The 22,436-nt window shown below is 41.4% G+C and overlaps 1 protein-coding gene across 12 annotated transcripts in view; it reads right to left on the bottom strand.

The window, feature by feature from the left end:
* The window catches only part of mark2b (MAP/microtubule affinity-regulating kinase 2b), a 52,006-nt gene that overhangs the window by 24,038 nt on the left and 5,532 nt on the right, over nt 1–22,436 (bottom strand). For all 12 annotated transcript variants that reach the window (XM_070993676.1, XM_070993687.1, XM_070993683.1 and 9 more), the window contains exons 2-8: nt 9,228–9,395; nt 6,683–6,736; nt 4,591–4,639; nt 4,278–4,343; nt 3,807–3,877; nt 3,425–3,481; nt 1,390–1,626 (exon numbers count right to left, since the gene is read on the bottom strand). In XM_070993676.1, the coding sequence (XP_070849777.1) occupies nt 1,390–1,626; nt 3,425–3,481; nt 3,807–3,877; nt 4,278–4,343; nt 4,591–4,639; nt 6,683–6,736; nt 9,228–9,395 (702 nt within the window). The remainder of the gene's footprint in view (nt 1–1,389; nt 1,627–3,424; nt 3,482–3,806; nt 3,878–4,277; nt 4,344–4,590; nt 4,640–6,682; nt 6,737–9,227; nt 9,396–22,436) is intronic.

Consider the following 22,436-nt stretch of genomic DNA (forward strand, 5'->3'; position numbering starts at 1 on the left):
GCTACGGTTACACCCTCCAATGATTAATAGTTTGTTAAACAAGTACTGCATTCATCTGAGCACAGGCTGATTAACAGTTCAAAAAGCTACGATTCTAACAAAGTGGTAGTACAGTACCTGGGTGATATTAACAAAAGATATTATTCATGCACTTCCTGGTATTTTGGAAATGTTGATATTAGATTTTCTTCAACTGTCATACATTCAACACATGAGATAAACTCAAAACACTGCAGCTGTTAACAAAGGTACTGCACAGCATCACATTGCATTTGTCATTTACTTCAGTGGCCTTCATCCACACACTACAATATCCCAGCAATCCATTCGTCATATTTCCCATGTTTCTGTGTCCAAGTGACTAACAAAGACAACAATTTTTGAAAATTGCTTCAGTGTTGAGTGAGAGCTCTGTAGCTGGCAGCCATAAAGCAGAGTTTACGCACTGTCAATAAACGTCCACTTAACACTAACAGTGTTTGTCTTTGCCACTGACGGGCTCAGACTGATATTCTGTATGACTGTATGAATATTATGGAAAGGATCTCTGCAGTGACAGACCGTTTTGCGACAGAGTAAGATCCTTTTTGTTTAACCAGAAACAGCCAGCAGCCATCATTTTATTGTCGTAAAAACGCACTTCATTCAAGCCAAACAGAAACTAAATAAATTGTTTCAATAGTGAGTTCAATGTGAAAATGCGAGAGAAAAGTGAAAATAAAGTCACTGATGACTCAGAGTTAAGAAGCTCTTCACGTTCATAGTAAATGTTCTGGGTTGTACATTTTTTGTCAGTGCATCAGTTTGACACATTATAAAAAAAGAATACACTTTATTAGTGAAAGGAGAAAACACTGAGGCTCCTACAGTAGCTGTTAAATAAATAGTAAAACCAGTAATGCAGGTGTTTAACAAACCTCCTGACAGCAGGAGGTAGCGCAAAGACATACTAGATAAAGCTGGATGGCAGTTTGCAGGCATGTTAATATCAATGTCATCATATTCGATGTCATATCGCCCACCCAAAATGTGTCTGCACTTCCACAGTGAGTCATGTGGGTGCTGACAGAATGTACAGTGCGATAGGTGATATGAATAACTGTGAATAACCATAGTTCACACAAAGCATTAAATCTTTTCTGCTTAACAACAAAATGCCATGCTTCAGTGCCCGTTTGGTGCATCAAGCCACTGAACCCCATTTGAGGACAAACTACTGGGGCTGACGCTGAATCACTTTTACACACTCTCTCGAATTTAGTTTTTGCATTCTGCAGAGCAGAGGGAACCAAAACCAGCATGACAAATACTACAAACACTCACGGACATCCGCTTATGTAATGCACATGAACACACACACAGAGACACGCTCTCGCTCCTCTTTCTGACCTTGAGGTTCTGTCCATCAAAGGGCAGCGAGCCGCTAACCAGCGTGTAGAGGATCACCCCCAGGCTCCAGACGTCCACTTCGGGTCCGTCGTACTTCTTGCCCTGGAAAAGCTCCGGGGCAGCGTAGGGCGGGGAGCCGCAGAAAGTGTCCAACTTGTTCCCCAGAGTGAACTCATTACTGAAGCCAAAGTCTGCTATCTTGATGTTCATGTCTGCGTCCAGCAGCAGGTTCTCCGCCTGCAGACAGACAGTGTGGGGGAGAGAGGAAAGGAAAATATAATTATGATGTAGTGAACCAGAGGATGTGGAGACAAACAAGAAGAAAAAGATGGAGAAAAGGAAAGATTAATAATAGACTGGAATTTTTTTTTATACCAAATATTACGTGTCCAGAAATAAAATACAAATACCTAAGATCTGCTTTATGAGATATGATGCAGCAATATCTATATCTATCTATACCTGATGTTGGACATCTGTCTGTCTGTCTGTCTGTCTGTCTGTCTGTCTGTCTGTCTGTCTGTCTGTCTGTCTGTCTATCTATCTATCTATCTATCTATCTATCTATCTATCTATCTATCTATCTATCTATCTATCTATCCGCACACACACACACACACACACACACACATATATATATATATGTTAAAAATCAGGTGCCTCTTTTTAAGGGTTTAGAATTTAACAAATGGGCCATCCCTTCATCTAATGTCAGTGTGACAAAGAATTTCTCTGACAAGCAAATGAGTTGGAAGATGATATATTTCCCAGACACTTGTCTGAAACACCTTTCTCTGGGGGGACACTGTTGAGTGAGAGAGGGGGTTTTCACAGTAATGGTCTGGGGCCTGCCACAGTTTATTCCTGTGTGTGCGTTTGCATCCTAAAGCCTAAAGTGAGCCACTGAGCAAGGAGGCTGGGGTTGCCTAGCAACAGGTGCACTCTCCTTTTCACTTGCTCTGAATACTCTGCGGCTTCTGCGTGTTTGAGTGTGCATGAGACCATGCATGCACATTAAATACAACACTGACATCATCTCTAGGCTCTGACCTGAGAAATAAATGAACATCAGCTTCTTATTTGCAGATTTAAACATCTAGAGCTGACTAACATCAATACTTTAAGATGACCAAAGAACAAAATGAAACTCTTTGAACCATTGGTGTCGTAGATACAGCAGTGTAGGACACATGAAGAACATGACTGCAGCATACTGCACACATATTTCATCTTGGGACTCAAACAGAGTGATTTTAGCCTGGCTGTGAAATGCAGGCTCATCAAAATTTGCTCCTGCAGTGTAAGACCTACACAAGTTAAGTGTGTGCCAGATTTCACATTACAATCCACAGATCAAAAGTGATTAGGATAATGTGCAGGATGGTACGCATTACAGTAATGAAAAACTGTCTGTCCTCTAGAAATCTCTCATTTCCCACGCTGCCTTCTTTGTAAATGCCAACCATTTTACCTCCAAGAAGTGCAGAAAATATCGTATGACCTTGGTCAAAGCATTGAAAGCATTTATTAAAACAAAACAACCATGAGGGGGAAAAACAACTCTGAGATTACAGGTTCCTGTATGCTTACTGTAAAAGTAATCATGATAATGTCTTGTCTACAGGTCCGCCGGCTGCCATAATAAGAGGATTTACAACTCTGAATAATACTATGAACTAAAATGACCTAGAAGCATCAGACCTGTGTGTGTGTGTTGATGATGAATGTGTAACAAGGACAAGAGGAAAAATAAATGAAGAAGCAGAAGGAGAGAGATTTCCAACAGGGGACACAATAGAAGAACTGCATAGAAATACAAGTGTGTGTACATATGGGTGTGTGCGTTTAAGCCCTAGCACTAGCAGAGCGACATCACCTTTGTGATTAACCTCTTGATTGCCTGTTCATGGGGGCAGGCTTTCAGGCTGAAAAGTCAAATCCTGACTTGAAAATTAATAGTAGGAGTCAAAGAGAGCGAGAGAAAGAACTTGCTTGTGCTTTGACACATCTAATTTAATAATGTGTGTGTTCTCACCTTGAGGTCTCTGTGTACTATACACTTCTGATGGCAATACTGCACTGCTGACACAATCTGGAGAGTGAGAAAATGAGTGGGGGGGGTGGAGTGAGAGAGGGGGGGTTGAAATGGTTAGACAACGAAGTAAAAGACAGTGAGAGCTCTTCATTAGGATTTCATCAGGGATCAATCATGAGGAAGGGATCAATCACTGAAAACAATGAAATATAAGGTGCATGTTCTATGTTGTTTTATAAGCTTTATTTCAACAATTATTTTTGTAGCACAGCCCAAAACAAACCAGGCACTTTAAATTAAGCAAAAGCTGCTTTACGTTTTAAATCCAGAAAGAAAACACTATGAGGCTGTCCCTCAAAATTTTACACACACAAACACACACCTGTCTGAATTTGGCACGGGCTTCTTTCTCCTTCATCCTGCCATGGGCCACCAAGTAATCAAACACCTCTCCTGGGAGACGAGAGAAAGAGGAGGAGAACAGATTTAATGCTGGAATCTGACACTTGTCTCCCTAAAACCAGAGTATTTGCTCAATGGGACATTGAACTTCGTATTGTCCTTTCAAAACAACGTGTGGGCACAGCGGTCTAAAGATGGGATTATTTTAAGGATTTACAATATACACATTTAAAACAAGCTCTTTTTAAAGTTTACAATACTGTTATTTTTATGTTATTTTCAGTTTGAGATTGTCAATAAGCAAAAATACGAAGCAAATCAAATAAGAGGAGCATGTTTCTCAAAATACTGAGGAGCAGGGGAGGGAGCATTTTTATTTGTGAAGCATTTCATTGTAACATACAGAGTGCCAAGCCTCAGGGGGAATGATTTCACAGTGACACGCACTTACCTCCACTAGCGTACTCCATTACAAGGTACAAAGTCTTCTCTGTCTCTATCACCTCAAAGAGCTTGACTGGAGGTGGAGAGAGAAAGGCAAAGACAGTGGGTTGGGGTTGAAGGGGGAGGGAAAGAGAAGAGCAGTGGACATGAGAGTTTAGAAAATAAAAGGCCAGGGCAGCAAGAGTGAAAGCGAAAATAAGGAGCAAAGAGACAGAGAACATTATATGATTTGGCTTGAGTACATGACCTTGAAGCACCAATTAAATCCAGTTCTTAGTGAGTGACGACTGAGTTGAAAATCACGTTTCAGTGTGACTCACCTATGTTGGGGTGATTTAACATCTTCATGATCCTCACCTCCCGGAAGAGCTGTGAAAAACAAGCCACACAGAGAGCTGTGTCAAACACACTGCAGATATATGCTGCTGTCAGCATGAATGTGTGTGCTGTTGTCTTTCCTTTCTATTCCTTATGGCCTTGTGCAAATTAATATCAATTGATGTTGCATGTATGTGCTCCATCAGAATTGCAATTTATTTGTGCAAAGATTCTTGAATCAATATTTGTAGTGGGTAAAATGATACTGAAAACATTCACTTCCTGTTTATGAGCATGTGGGTCAAATTACTAGAGGGGAAACAAAAACAAACATGGTTAGTGATGACATACCCACAGAAAATGAGGCAATACCAGGGACTGGTATGATTCAGAATTACAAAGTTAAACAAACAATGCCTGCTTTTAAACTCTGACGTTTTACACAAGTCAAAATACGACAGAGGAAGTACTGATTCAACCCAGGCTCGCTCAACGCCATCCAGTCTCTTCCTGTGGAAAAGCGTGAGGAGACGTTTTTATCTCTGAGTCTGCAGATAAGGTCAAACTAACCTTATTGGAAGTTAATTCGGAAGACAAACTGTGGACAGACAGTTAGAAGCTAGCCAGAACTCTCTAAAGCTCAGTCGTTTTTTCAAAGACAATGGTCTCCTCAATTTTGAGGAGCCATACATCAGCTGCAGCGTAGCATACGGCTACAATGGTGTATCATAATACAACACAGTATATCTTTAATGCACAACTACAAATCTGGCCTAATACATAAGAATATTTCTTACTGTCAAAAAAGCCCATAACGAAAACAAATAAAAGTGTCCTTTCCACCTGTATTGATTTCCATTGCACGTAAAACCTCACATAGCTTACTCTTCTGTGCCATAGAGCACTATGACTGTGCAAAACCTATTAAAAAGACATCGCTCAGCCACACTGTCACACGGAGTTTCTGTAATACTATAAATGTGGGAACTTTTGCTTCATTTTGACTCAGTCTCGCATACACTGTTCCAATGTGTTATTAATCTACGGCTGAAAATAGTTCCCATCACACACACTGTTTACACCTACTTCAGTAACATTTGATAAAAAACTAGAGTGTCTAGCTGTTTTAGAAAATTACAGAGCCCTTTTCACTATTTTTGACCTGTTTTTTTAAAGATTCAGCTGAAATGAATGAGCTTGGGAATGAGAGGGTATGAAACTCAGACCAGCAGTGTTGGTTTTGCTCTTTACATTGGATTTGTTGACAATAAGAAAAAAACATAATCCTTTAAGACCTGATAGGGAACATTATCAGGGTTTCCTGCCAATTCTGGTCCTTGTGTGCATGGATTTGCATCTGCAGACATCTTTACATTCAATATAAGAGCGTGTGAGTCTCAGCATTTATTACTGGATTTATGCCTTGGCACCCTCACTGTCTTTGCTATGTCTTAACATTTTCTTGTCATGCGCTCTGTGTGTCTGTGTTTGCACACAAGTGTGTGTTCTATGCCTTATGTCTGTGGATGCATGGGTGTTTGGTGTGTGTGTGTGTGTGTGTGTGTGTCTGTGTGTGTGTCTGTGTGTGTGTGTGTGTGTGTGTGTGTGTGTGTGTGTGTGTGTGTGTGTTGAGTGAGTGAGCATATGGGGTTAGAGAGTGTGCGTGTAAGTGGACAGACCCCACCCTGCCACGATCAAAAGAAGTAATTGCAGCTTGTTTCCTGTAATTAAAACTCTCTCTGAAAACTAGACCACTTCAGAAAGACAGACAGACAGAGAGGGGAAGAGAGAGAGAGAGAGAGAGAGAGAGAGAGAGAGAGAGAGAGAGAGAGAGAGAGAGAGAGAGTGGGTGAGGGAGGGAGAGAGAGAGAGAGAGAGAGAGAGAGAGAGAGAGAGAGAGAGAGAGAGAGAGAGAGAGAGAGAGAGAGAGAGAAGGAAAATAAAGAGACACAAGGGGCAGGGGAAGACTTGAAAATGACTTCTGAGAAAAAGGATAAGAAGAGCTGAGGTTTGACTTTTCTGCCTGTGTGTGTGTGAGTGGGTGTGTGCATAAGAGTGTGTATGTGAGAGAGCAAGAGTGACAGGGAGACCCACCTTCTGCAAACTGGAGGAGTTGAGCTGTGTCTTATCAATGATCTTTACAGCCACCTAGAAGGGAAAACAAGAATGTGTTAATTTATTATTGCACTTTTATTCATTAATTACACTTGCTGCAGTGGCTTTGACGCATACTGCTCACACGAACCTGCACAGCTACAGCCATCACAGGCACAAACACACGGCTATCTTTTTGAAGACATCACACACAAACAGAACGATACAATCTCACAGCATTAAGTGATAAACACACAATCACAGCAGGCGACAGTTGCATAATAGAGAGGGACACACACGCACGCACGCACGCACGCACGCACGCACGCACGCACGCACGCACACACACACACACACACACACACACACACACACACACACACACACACACACACACACACACACACAGAGAGCTGAACCATGGTTTATACCCATGCCATAATGAGGTCTATAGTTCATAATCCAACATTGGACATGAGCAAGGGAGACAGAAAGAGAGATAAAATACAGAGAGGGAAGGAGAGAAATAAGAAGGAGAGTGAAATAAAAATAGCAAAACAGACAGATGGGAGAGACTCAATGTGAGAGAAGTAGAACTAGAATTACCGCCTCCCCATTGTATGCCTCTGCCAACCAGTCAAGTTGCCGTTTACATCTATGTGTGTCCAGGCTCTTATAGTGAATACTTTCACGGAATTTTATAAAAGGCACCAAGTGCATTTTTCGGCGAAGTGGTAGTTATCGTGATTTTGACATGTATGACTCACTTTCCAGTGAAAAACGTGCTGTCTTCGATTAGAGACTATTTTTACAGAGGAGTACAGAGGACTGATCGAGAGCTTCATCACATGGTGCAGCAACAATCACCTGAAGCTCAACGTCAGCAGAACCAGTGAGCTTGTGGTGGACTACAATACTTCAATGTGGCTGCTGCTGCAAAGAAGCTACAGAGTGTATAACATGGATGCTTTGCACACGTCTTCAACCCAGCAGCACAGAATACAAGCACCACAGTTTCCAACCACGATGAGTGTCATCACTTCAGTATCTGACCAAATGTGAAATATGGTCGCTATCTCCCCTTCTTTTCCTGTGGTGCTGAATGACGACCAGAAAAGTTTTTGCAGAACATTATGATGCCAGTGTGAAACTGAGCTTTGAGCTTCATTTTATCTTACTGGACATTTGTCTGAAATTTTGTCATGATTAGCATAGAAATTCTTGAGTTGTGGCCAAAAACACCATTTCTGAGGTCACAGTGACCTTGACCTTCGACCACCAAAATCTAATCAGCTCATCCTTCAGCCCACAGACCACCGGATGCAAAGAAACTCTCCCCAGGCTTTCCTGAGGAATTGCCTTCACGTGAATGGGACGGACAGACGTACTTACAGCACTGACATTCGGACAACCTGAAGACATAATGTCTCTGGCTATGGCTGTCACTGGCACAGAGGCATAAAAAAGATAGATGAAACAGAACAAGAGAAGAGAAAGGCGAGGGAAACAAAGAATTATCTCAACAAGGACACAGAAAGGGGGGGTCTATTTCTCTCTCCCATTTTTCTCTTTCACTGCCAACTAAATCCATTCGTCCACTCCTCTTTCTGGTTGTGCTTGTCTGTCTGACTCTTTCATGCCCTCTGACTCTGCCTTGTTTTCTTTGTGTGTGTGTGTGTGTGTGTGTGTGTGTGTGTGCGCGCCAGCGAGTCACATGGAGTGTTATCAGGGTGTCAGGCACAGAGCTGTCACACACTGACAGAGCCCGCCCACCCCTCTCTTGCTCTCTCTCTTTCTTTCGCAAACACAGACCGAGAGTTGACTTGACTGGGCCTCAGACAGAGCCTGGCATGGGCTCACTGTAGACTCAGGTTTTCCCTTAAAGGGACAGACCACCATGTTACATCACATCTGGAATTCACAGTAAGCCGGAGACATTTAGGCTTCTCTATTCAAGCTGACAATGGTGATCTAATCTCCTGCAGCAGATGTACCGTCTCCAAAGCCATGCAAGGCCAGGATCAGAGCAGACCTACTGTGTGTCACAGCGTGAACGCCCCGCCATCCTCAGCAACCAGGAAGGAAGATTAAACTTTCAACATTGGCTGAACATTTATAATGTGTGCCTGTTTGTTTTTTACCATCTTGGCTGATCAGAAAAACCTGCGGCTTCTTCTCTACTCTAAATAGTTTGGTGATGAAATAGTCATTTGGAGTCCATTTGTCACTTACAGCAGGTTTGCTCACCTGCTAGCAATTTATCATGGTAGCTTTGCTTTAAGTAGAACAGTCAAAGCAGTTTGGTGTTAGACTGACTCAATTTTCAAGAGAGAAATTTCTCTATTTCTACTTCTGAAATCAGACTTTGTTATTGAAACACTGACAAGGCAGTTTTTAGTTAATAAAGAGTCACAAGTAAACATTTCTCCAGAAGTTGCTAAAGATAAAACTCTAAAGTTCAGAAAGTCACTCGCTCTGTAAGTGGAACCAAAGAATAGATTAAAGCATTCAGATCAATCTAGCGTGCGCGCGCATGCATGCCTACCTCTTTTCCGGTGAGGACGTGTCGTGCCAGTTTGACCTTGGCAAAGTTGCCCTTGCCGATGGTTTTTAGCAACCGATAGTTACCAATGTGCGGCTGGTCATCTGATGTGGTCGTGGCGACGGAGTTCCGACATCGCGGCATGCTGGAGCGGCCAGATGACTTGGACTCCTGAGAAGAAGGAAGGCAATGCGTAAGAGGACACAATGACTGGGAGGCAGAAAGTAACAGAAAGTGACCATCAGCTGTCCTCACCACTTTGTATCTATGCGACAGTCAAAGCTTTTAAGGACAGATAAGGTTTATTTCATGTCTATTTCATGTTCAGCGCTCCCACTCCTATATTTCAGGAGATATTTTTGTGTTAGAATAGTACAATTTCATTCATCCATACAAGTGACACGAAACGAAATTACAAATGACTTTTTGACAAATTTATGTAGGTTTAAATACACATAAATCCATAACAAAACAACACAGTTTTCAATTAATAACTATTACATTTAAGTTCAAATAAGTGTCCAAGTTGTCTGTATTCAGGCAGACTAGACCAGATTATACAGGCATTTGGGCTTTCAGATTTTATTATGGATTACAAACAATCAGAAGAGAATCGGTCTATAGAGCTAGAGCAGCACTTTCGCACAACTCTTAGGGTGTTACAAAAACCGCATTATAATCTGATACCGAGATTACGATAAGAAACGAGGAATGAACAGCCAATATTGACCAGGATCTCCCAGGATTCAAAGAGAACTACAACACAAGCGAGGTGGACTTAAAGTTAAAGAAAAGGAAGGTGAAGAACACTTTAGCACTCAACAAAGCTTACAAATGTAAAGCTTTTTAAACCAATCTGAAGCTGTCATTGGAAGCTGCACTCTAAGATCATCTGACAACCATAAACACCATTTTAGGGGAAAAAAAACAACATGTCCACTGCGACATGTACGGAAAGCTGTGAATAAAGTAAAAGCAAAAGCACTGATTACAAATACATGATGGACATTTTTAGCAAAAATAATTGTAATTTTCTTCCATGTTCTGTCTTATGAAACTTGTAGTTAAAACACTGACTATGACTTATGCTTTTCCTAATAACATTGAAATTTATAGTTTTCCTGGTGGTGTTTGACGTAACATGGCAATAATTAATATCGGGGTTATGAGCACGTCACGAAGAGCCACGGTCAAACACAGAAACTATGCATACGGTCTGATAAGGCTGGTTCACTTTTGTACATTCAAAGCAAATGTGCTGGGACACCGAGCTGAGTCTGTTCATATTGTCACTGTTTTACTATGGTTAATGTTTCACACCACAGCCAGTCGCTGCCCACACACAATATTCATCTTTTGGTAAGCTTGAGAAGAATAGCAATATAAAATAATATTCTATCCATGCTTCCTTGACTGTATGCGTGTGACTTTCATTTGAACCCACAAGGCCAGGAGTGTATAAAGTTATTTTAATGGTCTCTTTATACGGTAGCATCGAGTAAAAAATTGCCTCAGTTCATCTTACGGCTGACAGGAGGTCTTTCGAGTCATATGCACACCCGCAAAAAGAAAACAAAACCTTGCTGCGCTGGCAAGTTTTGCATGGTTGGCAACTGCGATTGGGTTTCAACTCCAGGAAAGGGTCACAGCAATTGTGTGTGTGTGTGTGTGTGTGTGTGTGTGTGTGTGTGTGTGTGTGTGTGTGTGTGTGATCTGAGCGGACAGGTGATGGGGATCAGGGTCAAAGGAGAGGACGACAGGCTCCAGGGTGACGAGACGCAAACACAAACGCCTGCGCACAGATACAAGAATACACACTGGTGCGGGTACACAGACATGCACACGGCGGCATAAGTCACCCACACCTCTCGGAGATTTGACACCGATGAGAGAGACGGTCCAGTGAAATTCACACTGTCGGCGCAGAGTGAAAAGGTTCGTACAAATCATCCCTTTCTCTTGTTCTCTTCCTCCAACACCGAGCAGTCATTTTATTCACCTAATTATCGCTTTCTATCTTGAACAAATTAGAGGCTCACTCTCTGTCACAAATTACCCACAGACCACATTTCTATCAACATCGTTCCCCCTCCTTGGGCCATGGGAAACAAGGATTGCTTCATTGTGTTTGTGTGTTTCTTGCTCCAGATGGTATGATCTAATGTCTGTGCCCCCCCCTCCCCATACACACACACACACACACACACACACACACACACACACACACACACACACACACACACACACACACACACACACACACACACACACACACACACACACACACACACACACACACACACACACACACACACACACACACACACACACACACACACACACACACACACACACATCCTCATGCTGACAGTGCAGACCTGTATAAAGTGTAATAGGCCAGATTAAGATTTAGCACATGAGGGGGAATGGGGATTAAAAACAAATGACCGTTACATTAAACCCCGAGGACAGAGGAACGGCCTTATGTGGCCTTGATTGAGGGGGGAAGCAAATGATTTTTATTTTTGGATCGTGTGGTAGAGGGCGAGAGGGAGACAGACAATATGTTATATGTGGACACTATTTGAGACAATGAGACCCAATCTGACCATACAAAGTCAATTTCTCATTCAGATGGGCTGTCCTCACAGAGCCTATGTGATCTAACTCCCTGTCAGAGAGAATTGCTGTCCAAAATAGTGGCTGGAGGTCAAACTTTGCCCTCAACAAAACATTTGTGTCTCCCACCTCATTCTAGAAAGTAATAAGGTATCCTATTGATGCAATTTAAAAGCTGTGAAACACTGGGGTTATGGTATATGTATATGTATGGTATATGTTCATGGTAACACCGGTGTAACATTGGCACTGGAGTTAATTCAAAAAGGGTAGCAACAACAGCATGTGGACATATGGAAATGTGCAGAAGTGGCTTGGTTACAAAAGATGTGAAGTACAACAAACCCCGGAAACATGCAAGAAGTGCAAGAAGATTGTAATAACAAAGGGAGGTAATACAAAAAATCTTATTGCAACACGTAAGCAGACGCACCCAGTTAAGTACGAGGAGAGCTAACAGCTAATGTGGGTTCTGTCTTTAGGAATTTCATTAGGTCATAAATATCCTGAAACATTGTGATATTATCTGAGGACAATAGCACCCACCACCTTATGCAAGAACCGATACACTGAAAGGAGCCCAGATACAAAAGTTACACTTGAAAAACTCTGAAAAAGCTTAGGTTTAGTCCTTACTCCTATTGGTAAACAGTAATGCTTGTCCCATGGCCTTTTCTCTGCGCATTTATGTGCACTTAAGTAACCAGGTTACAACCTCCACTGGGCACAGCGGCGTTGCATTCCGCCAGAGCTGATAACAGCCACTCAGGACAATGCCTCAGTGCATTGTAGAGAAGCATCTCGCTGCTCTGCTCTGCAGTGAATATGCATCTATTAAACTAAAAAGATCCTTCCATGTAGCAATGTGACCTCATTTTCAGACAAAGAAACCTCTAGAAGAAGCAAATCTATATCCATCTCTGGACAATTTACTATTTATAAAATTCAGACACATTTGTGCTGAAAAGTTACCACAATGTATGTAAAAGCCATTGTCTGATTTCCTGCATAACCTGTTGACCAGTAAACTGAAGTGTAGTGTGCTGACTGACAGGTAAAGCTTTCAATGTCAGCACTGGCTAAAGGAAACAGAATGTAATTCCTTTAATATTGAATGCAGTGTGACTATTAGCAAGTAAAGACCAGCCTAAGGTATCTTAAGACACAACCTGAGATGTTTATGTCTTGAGACAGAGAACTAACCTAACAATGTTTAAAAAAAAACACATTAGGGGCCATTTACCCAATTATGTACCTGTAAGTATGTGTTGCTTTATGGATGTAGCAGTGGAGACATCTACAACACAGCTGCAACACAGCGGTACCCCTGTGTTTGATGCTGCTGAGCTGTTTGCCAGAGATATTAGGGGATCAATAAGTCAATCCAGTAACAAAGCAGATGCTTTGTTATCATGCGTGCATCAATGTCCTAATGTAGTGATGAATATTAATAGGAATGTCATTTTTTTTTGTGCTAACAAAGATGAGAGCATGGAAACTTTTACAAACATGCTATTTCTCACCGAAAAAAGCAAGTGGCTGAATTTAAAATTAAAGTTTTAGGCAGACTCTTCTATTATCCTTAAGCAGCCTTCTGAGTAGTAATATAGGGAATCAAAAAATAATGAGGACAATGCAGGACAACCAAACTTTTGATTATACTGACCAAGTTTGAATTCATTTTTATGATGAAGAAAACGGTTCTCAGGCTCTCCTCTGAGCTACTCTGAAATGAAACCTAACCACCTAACCAGAGTAGAACTATACTAGTGAAATGAAATGAAGATCAGTAGACAGAGACAAACTTTCCGTCTTTGGCTAACCCCCCCCCCTTGCAGTCAGCAGGCTTAACTTTTCATTACGTAGTCTACAGTCATTGTACAAAGTACAGTAAGTTAAAATTCAAGCGCGTTAGCTCGGAGTTCTTTCCCTCTTTCACCGTCCTCCACTCTTTAGTCTTCTCTCCTATCCTCTTTCATGTCCGACTATTTTTGTCTTGTGATTCTTCCTTCATTTTTGGGCAGCTGCAGGCTAAGCGACCCCCCTCCCCCAACGCGCGCACACACACACACACACACACACACACACACACACACACACACACACACACACACACACACACACACACACACACACACACACACACACACACACACACACACACACACACACACACCTCCTCTGTCCCTTCAGTTATAATTATAGAAGTGTTGGAGGACAATAAGTGACATCATTGTTTTGTTCTCACATTACTCTCTGATGTAGTGTGTGACTCATGAATACGAACTTGAAACTGCAAACATGCGCAGTTTAGCAAAGAATTTACAAACGTAAGATTCCAGTAAAGGAAACTTAATTTGCCATATTCACATTGGCTGAAAACTGCAGTTGAACACATATTTGAGTTAAACACATGGTTTGTTGATGACATTCATAACAGATGAAGGGACCTCTCCTGAAAACAGAGGTCAGAGGAGTAAAATTGGACACACAAGGCTCAAAGACACATAAATGTAACATGGTTGACCTCATCAGGTGACACTGAACTGGGAGCAGTAAGCAAGGCTGTGTAAAAACGCTTAACAGGTTTGGCTGGCCTGCATGGTTACTTTACATATGATAGTCTTCTCCATACAGCACTTCCACATGCAGACTGTAGAGGCTGGAGTGTGTGTTCAGTTCCACTCTGCCAGCACAGTACTGGCACCAGAACATAAGAGAACACAACACACAAATCAGCAGCTCGGTTTGTCTATAGACATCGAAGCATATGTACATTTCTTTGTAAACATCCTTTTATTTTAAATCATAAGAGTGTGTATATGTATCTGGTTAAAGCTATAGCCCTTCTCCTGCCACTTTTCTATCTTTAAAAACTGATTCCTTTATCTGATGTGTTTTTAATTTCGCAATTCAGTGAACTGACTTGGATGATGTCTTAATTACATTTGTTTCCAAGTTATTTGTGATTTCGAGGCTTGATTTGCTGCCAGTTTCTACAACAAGCACCATTCAAAATGTAATAAAGCAAAGCACAATTTGCTCTCAACCCATGTTCATTGGTTACCGTGTGTCAAGTCTGTCAGATGGGGGAGACAGTCTTTGATGTTCTTCGCCTACCGTGTGGAGAGACCATTAGCATAGTGTTTATATCCGGCCCAACAATTCAGACTCCCTCCCAACACACACACGGAAAGTCACTGACAAGATGTTTGCAGCTGAGAGCCATTTACTGCCACACTGCAAACACGAGCATGTGCACATGACCAAAACACATATGCACACACACACACACACACACACACACACACACACACACACACACGGCAGCAATGTTAATCCAAGGCAGTACCGGTCGTGTTTTGACTCAAGCCTCATTATCACTGACCTTTACTAATCTGAGTTCTGGAGGAAGCCACTCAGATACGACCAGATGGAATTTTACACAGTGCCATTCAAAAAGTGACCCGAAAGGAGAGCCGCACATGAAGTGTGTGCAGCACATTACTATCAAGAGACAGCTCAACCCAAATGCAAGATAGACAAATATGTCATCAACAGTAGGAAGGCAAATAGGGATAATAAAAGGAGGAGGATCTTAAAAACACACACTTTGAGATATGAACATGAAACACCAGGCCACGCTGAAGAGACTAAACACCATTTACAACACTGAAAAACGCTCTCTCCCATCCAACTGACAGCATCGCCAGATCCTATTGATCAACCATCAGCTATAATCTGATGAGGCTTCCAGATGATCTTTCAGCCCGCTGCTGAGTAGACTGCTTCGCCTTACATTACCTCATTCTGCAGTCATAATTGAAAACCAATGCGTCTATCATTGTTTACTCTGCTGAGACACATTTTTACTGTATTGTGCAAAATGTGTCCATATGTATGTCGATTTTTGCACGTGTTCAATTCGAAAATATGAGGTATAATTACACAGACCCATTATTACTCCGATTATATACAATTAAAACACAGCATCTTTTCTGACAACTTAGGCAATCAAAAAGCTGATGGCTCATTGGCAGCTATTATTACATGGTGTTTACATGATTGGTTTTTTTTAAATGCCACATCACAACCTGCAGTTAACAATTAAATGTAATCACACTGTTCCCTTTCATTTGAAAGAATTAACTACAAATTAACAACTCTGTCGCTTCCTGCCCAACGACGACTTCGGTTTGTCATCGGGGACTTGGAGGAAGAGCTCAGCGGAACGCTGAAGACAATTATAACCATGGGGGGAAAAGCTATATCAAATTTAATTAAATTTAAGAGTAATGAGCTGAAAACCAATTTATGAGGTTAAACTAAAGGTCTGAACACTTGCACACTGCAAGAGACCATTTCCCCCTACTTAGGGGTAGACTGGGCTCGGGACAATATATTTAGAATCAATAGAATGTTAACAATAGATTAAGAGTTATTATCAAAAATGATTCAAGTAAAAGTGGTGATAGTAATTTAGGACAACGTTAAGATTTTTTTAGAAGGCTGGATAATTTCAACATAGTACTAATAGCATTAATTAAAGCTCCAAATAACTCTCTGATTGGTTGTCCAATCATTAAGATCTAATCCAGAGAAACACATTGAGTTTTGAGGTGCCCTTTTTAACACTGCTGCTACTGAATTTAATCTATTCTCCACACATTCTGTGAATGATAATGGCAGAGCTGAAATGGTTTTAGCAAGCAATTTACACTGACATGCAGTCCGAACTGGAAGCCTGTGTGTCCAAAAGGATGAAAAAAACAATGCAATGTCAGATACATCTGAGATTACTGTCAGGCCTATAGATTGCTTTCATAAAACTCATTTGACATACAATCTGCATCATCTGTAACCATCCGCATGCTGTAATTTGCTACAAACCAAAGTGTAGTTAATGAGCACAATTTTCGTTAACTATAAATGTCACAAAAAATTCAGCTTATTAATTAATCCTGGCTAAGTGGGCTTAATTTGGCTGAAAGGGCGGTAGCACTCGTACAAAAAAAAACTTCTTGAGCTTTTCTTTTCTGCTTTATAAAACTCCTGCTCACCAACATCCTTGACAACAGCACCGCTGTTCAAATTGCCATAGCTCTCTGTGTCAACCTAAGCTACTATAATGGAATTTTCATCATTTATATTCCTGTGTTGGGCAAGGTAAAACTGAGGCACTAAAAACAGATGGGCCTATGCAGGAGATTTTTTTTATCTATTTATTTTTTGCCTTAAAACAAATTTAAAGCTAAATACCTTATATTTAAACCATTTTTTATATAATCAATCCTCAAAGTCAATTTGACACTTTGCAAAATTATAGATGTTATGTATCTTTATTGAACACACAACGCAACCACATACAAAAAGCTGCTGCATTATACTGAAATTTGTGGGTGGGACACACACACACACACACACACACACACACACACACACACACACACACACACACACACACACACACACACACACACACACACCTCCCAACTCTAGGTCGTGATGGCTGTGTTGCCATGGAGATTTGTCGCTTGCTGAATCCTGCCCTCTATCTCAATGTTGATTTGTGTCTCTTTCATCCTTCCTTCATTTTCTCTTCTTCCCTCCCTCCCTCCCTCCCCCCCTCCTCCCCCACCATTCTTTTTCTTCCTCCCCATCTATTCATATGTTTATGTTTCTATTTATGCTTCTCTTTAAAGGCAAGATAGGCTTCAAGAAAAGAAAGACACGTGACAAAGAGTTTCATGTGGTTGAATAGGAGCGCGTAGTGTGAAGTATCCTGATATTACTACACAGTGGCATATCAGACGATGGTCAAAGAAAATCAGACTTAACAGAGGAGCTGTTCTTAACCACCACAATTTACTTTCTACATGGTGACTTTTAGATATAAACATCCATTACAGCTGAAACCACAGCTACCAACTGGAACTGCTAGTTAATTACAAGGAAATCCCAACAGGAGATAACTTTGGCATACTCATGTGAACAACCGCTCTAATGAGACAGAAATTAAAAGGACGCAAGCTTCAAAGTTGCCAAAATGCCTCACAGAAATGTTACTGCATAGTGAAACAGCCAATCTTTTTTTTGCTGATGGCCACATTTGCTCACGTTGGTCGTATAGAGGCTTGAGTACTGATTGGGGTCAGTTGAAGACTTTTGAACATTTTATGTTAAACCTAAACCATTATAGGCCAAAAGCAGTGCCGGTTGAACCAAACCCCAGTCTGTCCTTAACTATCACACTATAGCTTGTCTGCCGTCCTCCTTTGTAAACTCTTCTAAAACTCTGCAGGACAATATCAATGTACAGTATAGCTGGAGTGTGTGTATATGTGCACACACACAAGGCTAAGAGCTAAGTAAATCTGTGAGAGGCCCCTTACTTTAGCAAGGTGGTGTCACGCTGGGTCTCAGTTTGCTGTGAATGTAGAGTCGTGTGTGTGTGTGTGTGTGTGTGTGTGTGTGTGTGTTCTCTTTAACTGGATTACCCTAGCTCCCAAGGTATGCGTATATTTGTGTGTGTGTGTGTGTGTGTGTGTGTGTGTGTGTGTGTGTGTGTGTGTGTGCGTGCACACACGTGTGTGTCAAATCAATTCAGAGCTCCTGTTTGCTCTGTTGCTGTCACAGTTGGGACACACTGCACAGCCCGTCCTTGCGTGGTCTTGTTCTACTACAATGCAACTGTGTGTGTGAGTGCAAGCCACAGTAAACAGGTCTGCGTAGCTTTCACATGGTGGCAGATATGAAAAGCTGGTGAATAAACATATAGATATAGTGACAAATCTTTTAAAAGTAAAACAACCAAAGGAAAAAAAAAGAGCACTGGTGTTATTTCATTTAATGCCACACACACTGACAGTGTAAGTATGACTATTGTTTGGGCATCTATGAACTCAGTAGCTTATCATGTCTCATCATGTGGACTCATGTGGCGTTCATGTGGGAACCATGAAATAGTGGTTTTGTGACTTAATGAATAGCACGATGCATTTGTTGCATGGTTAAATCACAGCAAACCAGTACAGAAGAAAATCTTTGCATATCTAAATATGGAAAATACTGAAAATTATAATCAAAGATAAATTAGGTTTGATATTTTGTGATTACAAAGCCCACTCTGACTTTGTGGATACATTCAATCAAGCAATTTGGTTCAAGTAGCAAGACTGCAACAACGCTTGGGTGTACACTCCATAATCAGAATTATTAGCCTGATCGTGGCGGCTTAGTTATTCTTGGTTCCCGCTACGTGATTTGAACCCCAACTAACCAAACGTTTCCACTCTGCCTGGAGTTCTGAATCCGTGTGACTCAGCAGAGATCAGAGAGTTTCCTCCACTGGATACAGCTAATCCTACCAGATACGAGAGGTAAAGGGACCCAGGTTAAAGCCTCAGAATCAAACTGGGCAACAGCTTGGGCTAGTCAAAGCATTTTAAACTAGCTTTGTTTCAAAAACTGTCGAGTGAGTCAAGTTGTAGTGTGAGTAACGCCACAACAAACACTTCTGACAAACATTGCCTTAGCCTTGGGAAATGTGTTTTGGAGAAAAAGCCACGTTACTACTTCTTGGGTGCAGCACTGAGGGCACAATGGAGGCTTGAATGTTTACCAGCAGCTGTGTACTTAAAAGCACTTCTTGAAAATGTGCACTGATGTTAGACAATGACCAATATACAAGCTAATATGTCAGTTTTACTGCACACAAGTTATCCTCCAGAGGCTAACAGAAAGCCCACAAACTATAAAGACAAAACATAGAACCTTGGTGTGTACACTTGGTTTGTACTTAATCTAATCTTTGACAAATTAATCAGGTCCCTAAAGTATTCATGTGACCTTTCCTGGACATCAAAACAGACACATTTGATCAAAAGAACACAACACTAACAACAGACTGACACCAGAGGACAAAATAGAAAGACCGAATTACTTTGAAGCGGTGAGACAGGAGTCCACACGCCTTCACCTAAATGACATCAAGGCCTTCAAGTCGCAGGTCTACAGTTAGTTGCCACACCTACCACTCGGCTCAACAGGAAAGGCCTGTTTTACCCTTCTCCTCTACACAATTCAATACATAGTACACAAAGCACTGAACTTCACTGCACTGCTGGTTGAACACCCAGGTAGCATCTGCCTGTCCTATATCTGTGTGTCCACTGGAGCTCCAGGTATAAATGGCAAACAGAAGTCAGTGAATCCAAATGTAATTCCAATCCAATTAACAAGTGACTGCATGTGCCAGTCTGAGCGGGGAAAATGAAGGACTGCTAGTGTGTGTGCTGGCAAGAACAAATATGAATGTGATGGAGTGAATGATCTTGTGTGTGTGTGTGTGTGTGTGTGTGTGTGTGTGTGTGTGTGTGTGTGTGTGTGTGTGTGTGTGTGCGTGTGTGTGTGTTTGCAGCAGGTTCTCTGTTGCTAGGGCCCTGGCTAGTTTTGTCTTTCTGTTCATCTGCCTAGTGACTGGTCTGCTAAGGAGAGAGGCATAATTTATGGTTTCCTGGGCGTAACAGCAACGTGTACATGTGTGTGCCCCTGTGTGTGTGTGTGCTTTATAGATCGCTTACAAGATGACTCAAGGGGAGCATGAATAAAGACAGGCAAAAAAGGTGAACACCAGAATATTAAAAAAATAAAACGTCTTCAGCAAAATATCTGTCAGTGTACTCACACATTCAGAGTGTCTCTCTCTCATCTATACTGAATTTCCAGTCCAGCAGCTCGCTGGGAAATTCTCTGTGAGGCTTTCACACTCCCAAAGTGTCAGGTGAAATACATCAAAGTGTGCTCAGCTAACCTCATATTTCCAATACACTGTTTGCTTTGCCTTCTGTTGCTGTGGTGCTTGACAGCATTTTGAACTTCCCTCTGTCAACTTTTCAGTCGTAGTGCAGGTTACAAAGGTCAAAGCCATAAAGACGAGAAACTAGGGCCAAGGAATGACAAGATTTATACGTTATGATTTTGACCTCATAAATAAATATACGGATACTGCCCCTGGCATGTCTCTAGTTCAATAATCGCATTTGCATTCCAAAAATGGGAAAGGAAATGTGAGAATCTGCAAAAATGAATCGGAACTCAGAGGTTATTTCTCTTACCAAGCTTAGAAAAGGCCATGTGATATAAAATACATTTTACAGTGAGACAAATCTTGAGCATTGTTAATTTGCCTTGTTTTTGATGACTGAGGATTTAAAACCTCAAAAAAATCAACTAATGCCTGGATGAGAAATACTGCAAGTAAGTATAACGTTTGTGTGTTTAGATACAACCCTGATTCCAAAAAGGTTGTGTAAAACATAAACATAGAATGCAGTAATTTGAAAATCCTTTTCAAAGAAAGGGAAGATATTTAATGTGTAAACTGATCAACTTTATTGTCTCTTTGTAAATATACACTCATGCTGAATTTGATGTTTGCAACGTGTTCCAAAAAACTTGAGACAGGGACAAGTTTAGTACAGTGTTACAGCTCCTCAGGAAGCATTTGGGAACTGAGGACACTAAGTGTTGAAGTCTTTCCCTTTACTGTTTGATATACAACTTCAGTTGCTCAATTGTCCAGGGTCTGCGTTGTCGTATTTTGTGCTTCATTATTCACCACAGGTCTGGATGCAGGCAGGCCAGTCCAGTACCTGCACTCTTTCACTGTGCAGCCACTCTGTTGTAACGTGCAGAACATGGCTTGGCATTGTCTTGCTGAAATAAATGGGGACGTCCCTGAAAAAGATGGCATCTGGATGGCAGCATTAATGGTGCCTTTAGAGATGTGCAGGTTACCCATGCTATGGGCACCAATGCAGCCCCATACCATCACAGATGCTGACTTTTGCAATTTGCAATGATAATCTGGATCAACCTTAACCTCTTTAGCTGGAGAAAACAACATCAATGATTTCCAAAAACTATATGAAATGTGGACTTGTCTGCATCCACTTTGTGTCAGAGCATCTCTGATGAGCTTGGGCTCAGAGCAGTCAGAAGTGTTTCCGGATGTTGTTGATATGTGGCTCTTAATTTGTATGGTCGAGTCTTAACTTGTAGATGGAGCGACAAACTATTTACTGACAATGGTTTTTGTGAAGTGTTCCCGGGCTCATGTAGTAATGGCCTTTACACAATCCCGTCACCAATTAACCCGTTTACTTGTGGAATGTTCCAACCAGGTGCTTTTTGAGCATTACACAAATTTCCCAGTTTTTTCTGATCCCTGTCCAAACTTTTATGAGACATGATGCAGTCATGAAATTTGAAAATACAATACTAATAATAAAGTTTATTTTAGGTTGCAGATAACTACATCTACCTATGATAATCAGGCAGCTCGAAGGTCCCAGCTAAGTCTTAACTAGATAGGCAATGCTTTTAAGTGTTTATATGAGAATGTGGAGGCTTCTCCCGTTGCGGTGCATAAAATTACTGTCAGATGATTCTCCTTATTCCCATCTGGTACCAAGCCCTCCAGTAAAATGTAATAGTCCTACCGTCCCACAGGAATCCCACAGATCCCATCCCCATTTTTCCTGCTTGATAAAGTAGCGTACAAGCAGGACAATTTTCAGTGAGGCCAAGTTT

Source organism: Chaetodon trifascialis, chromosome 23 (genome assembly GCF_039877785.1).
Source record: "Chaetodon trifascialis isolate fChaTrf1 chromosome 23, fChaTrf1.hap1, whole genome shotgun sequence".
In the NCBI taxonomy this organism is placed as follows: Eukaryota; Metazoa; Chordata; class Actinopteri; order Chaetodontiformes; family Chaetodontidae; genus Chaetodon; species Chaetodon trifascialis.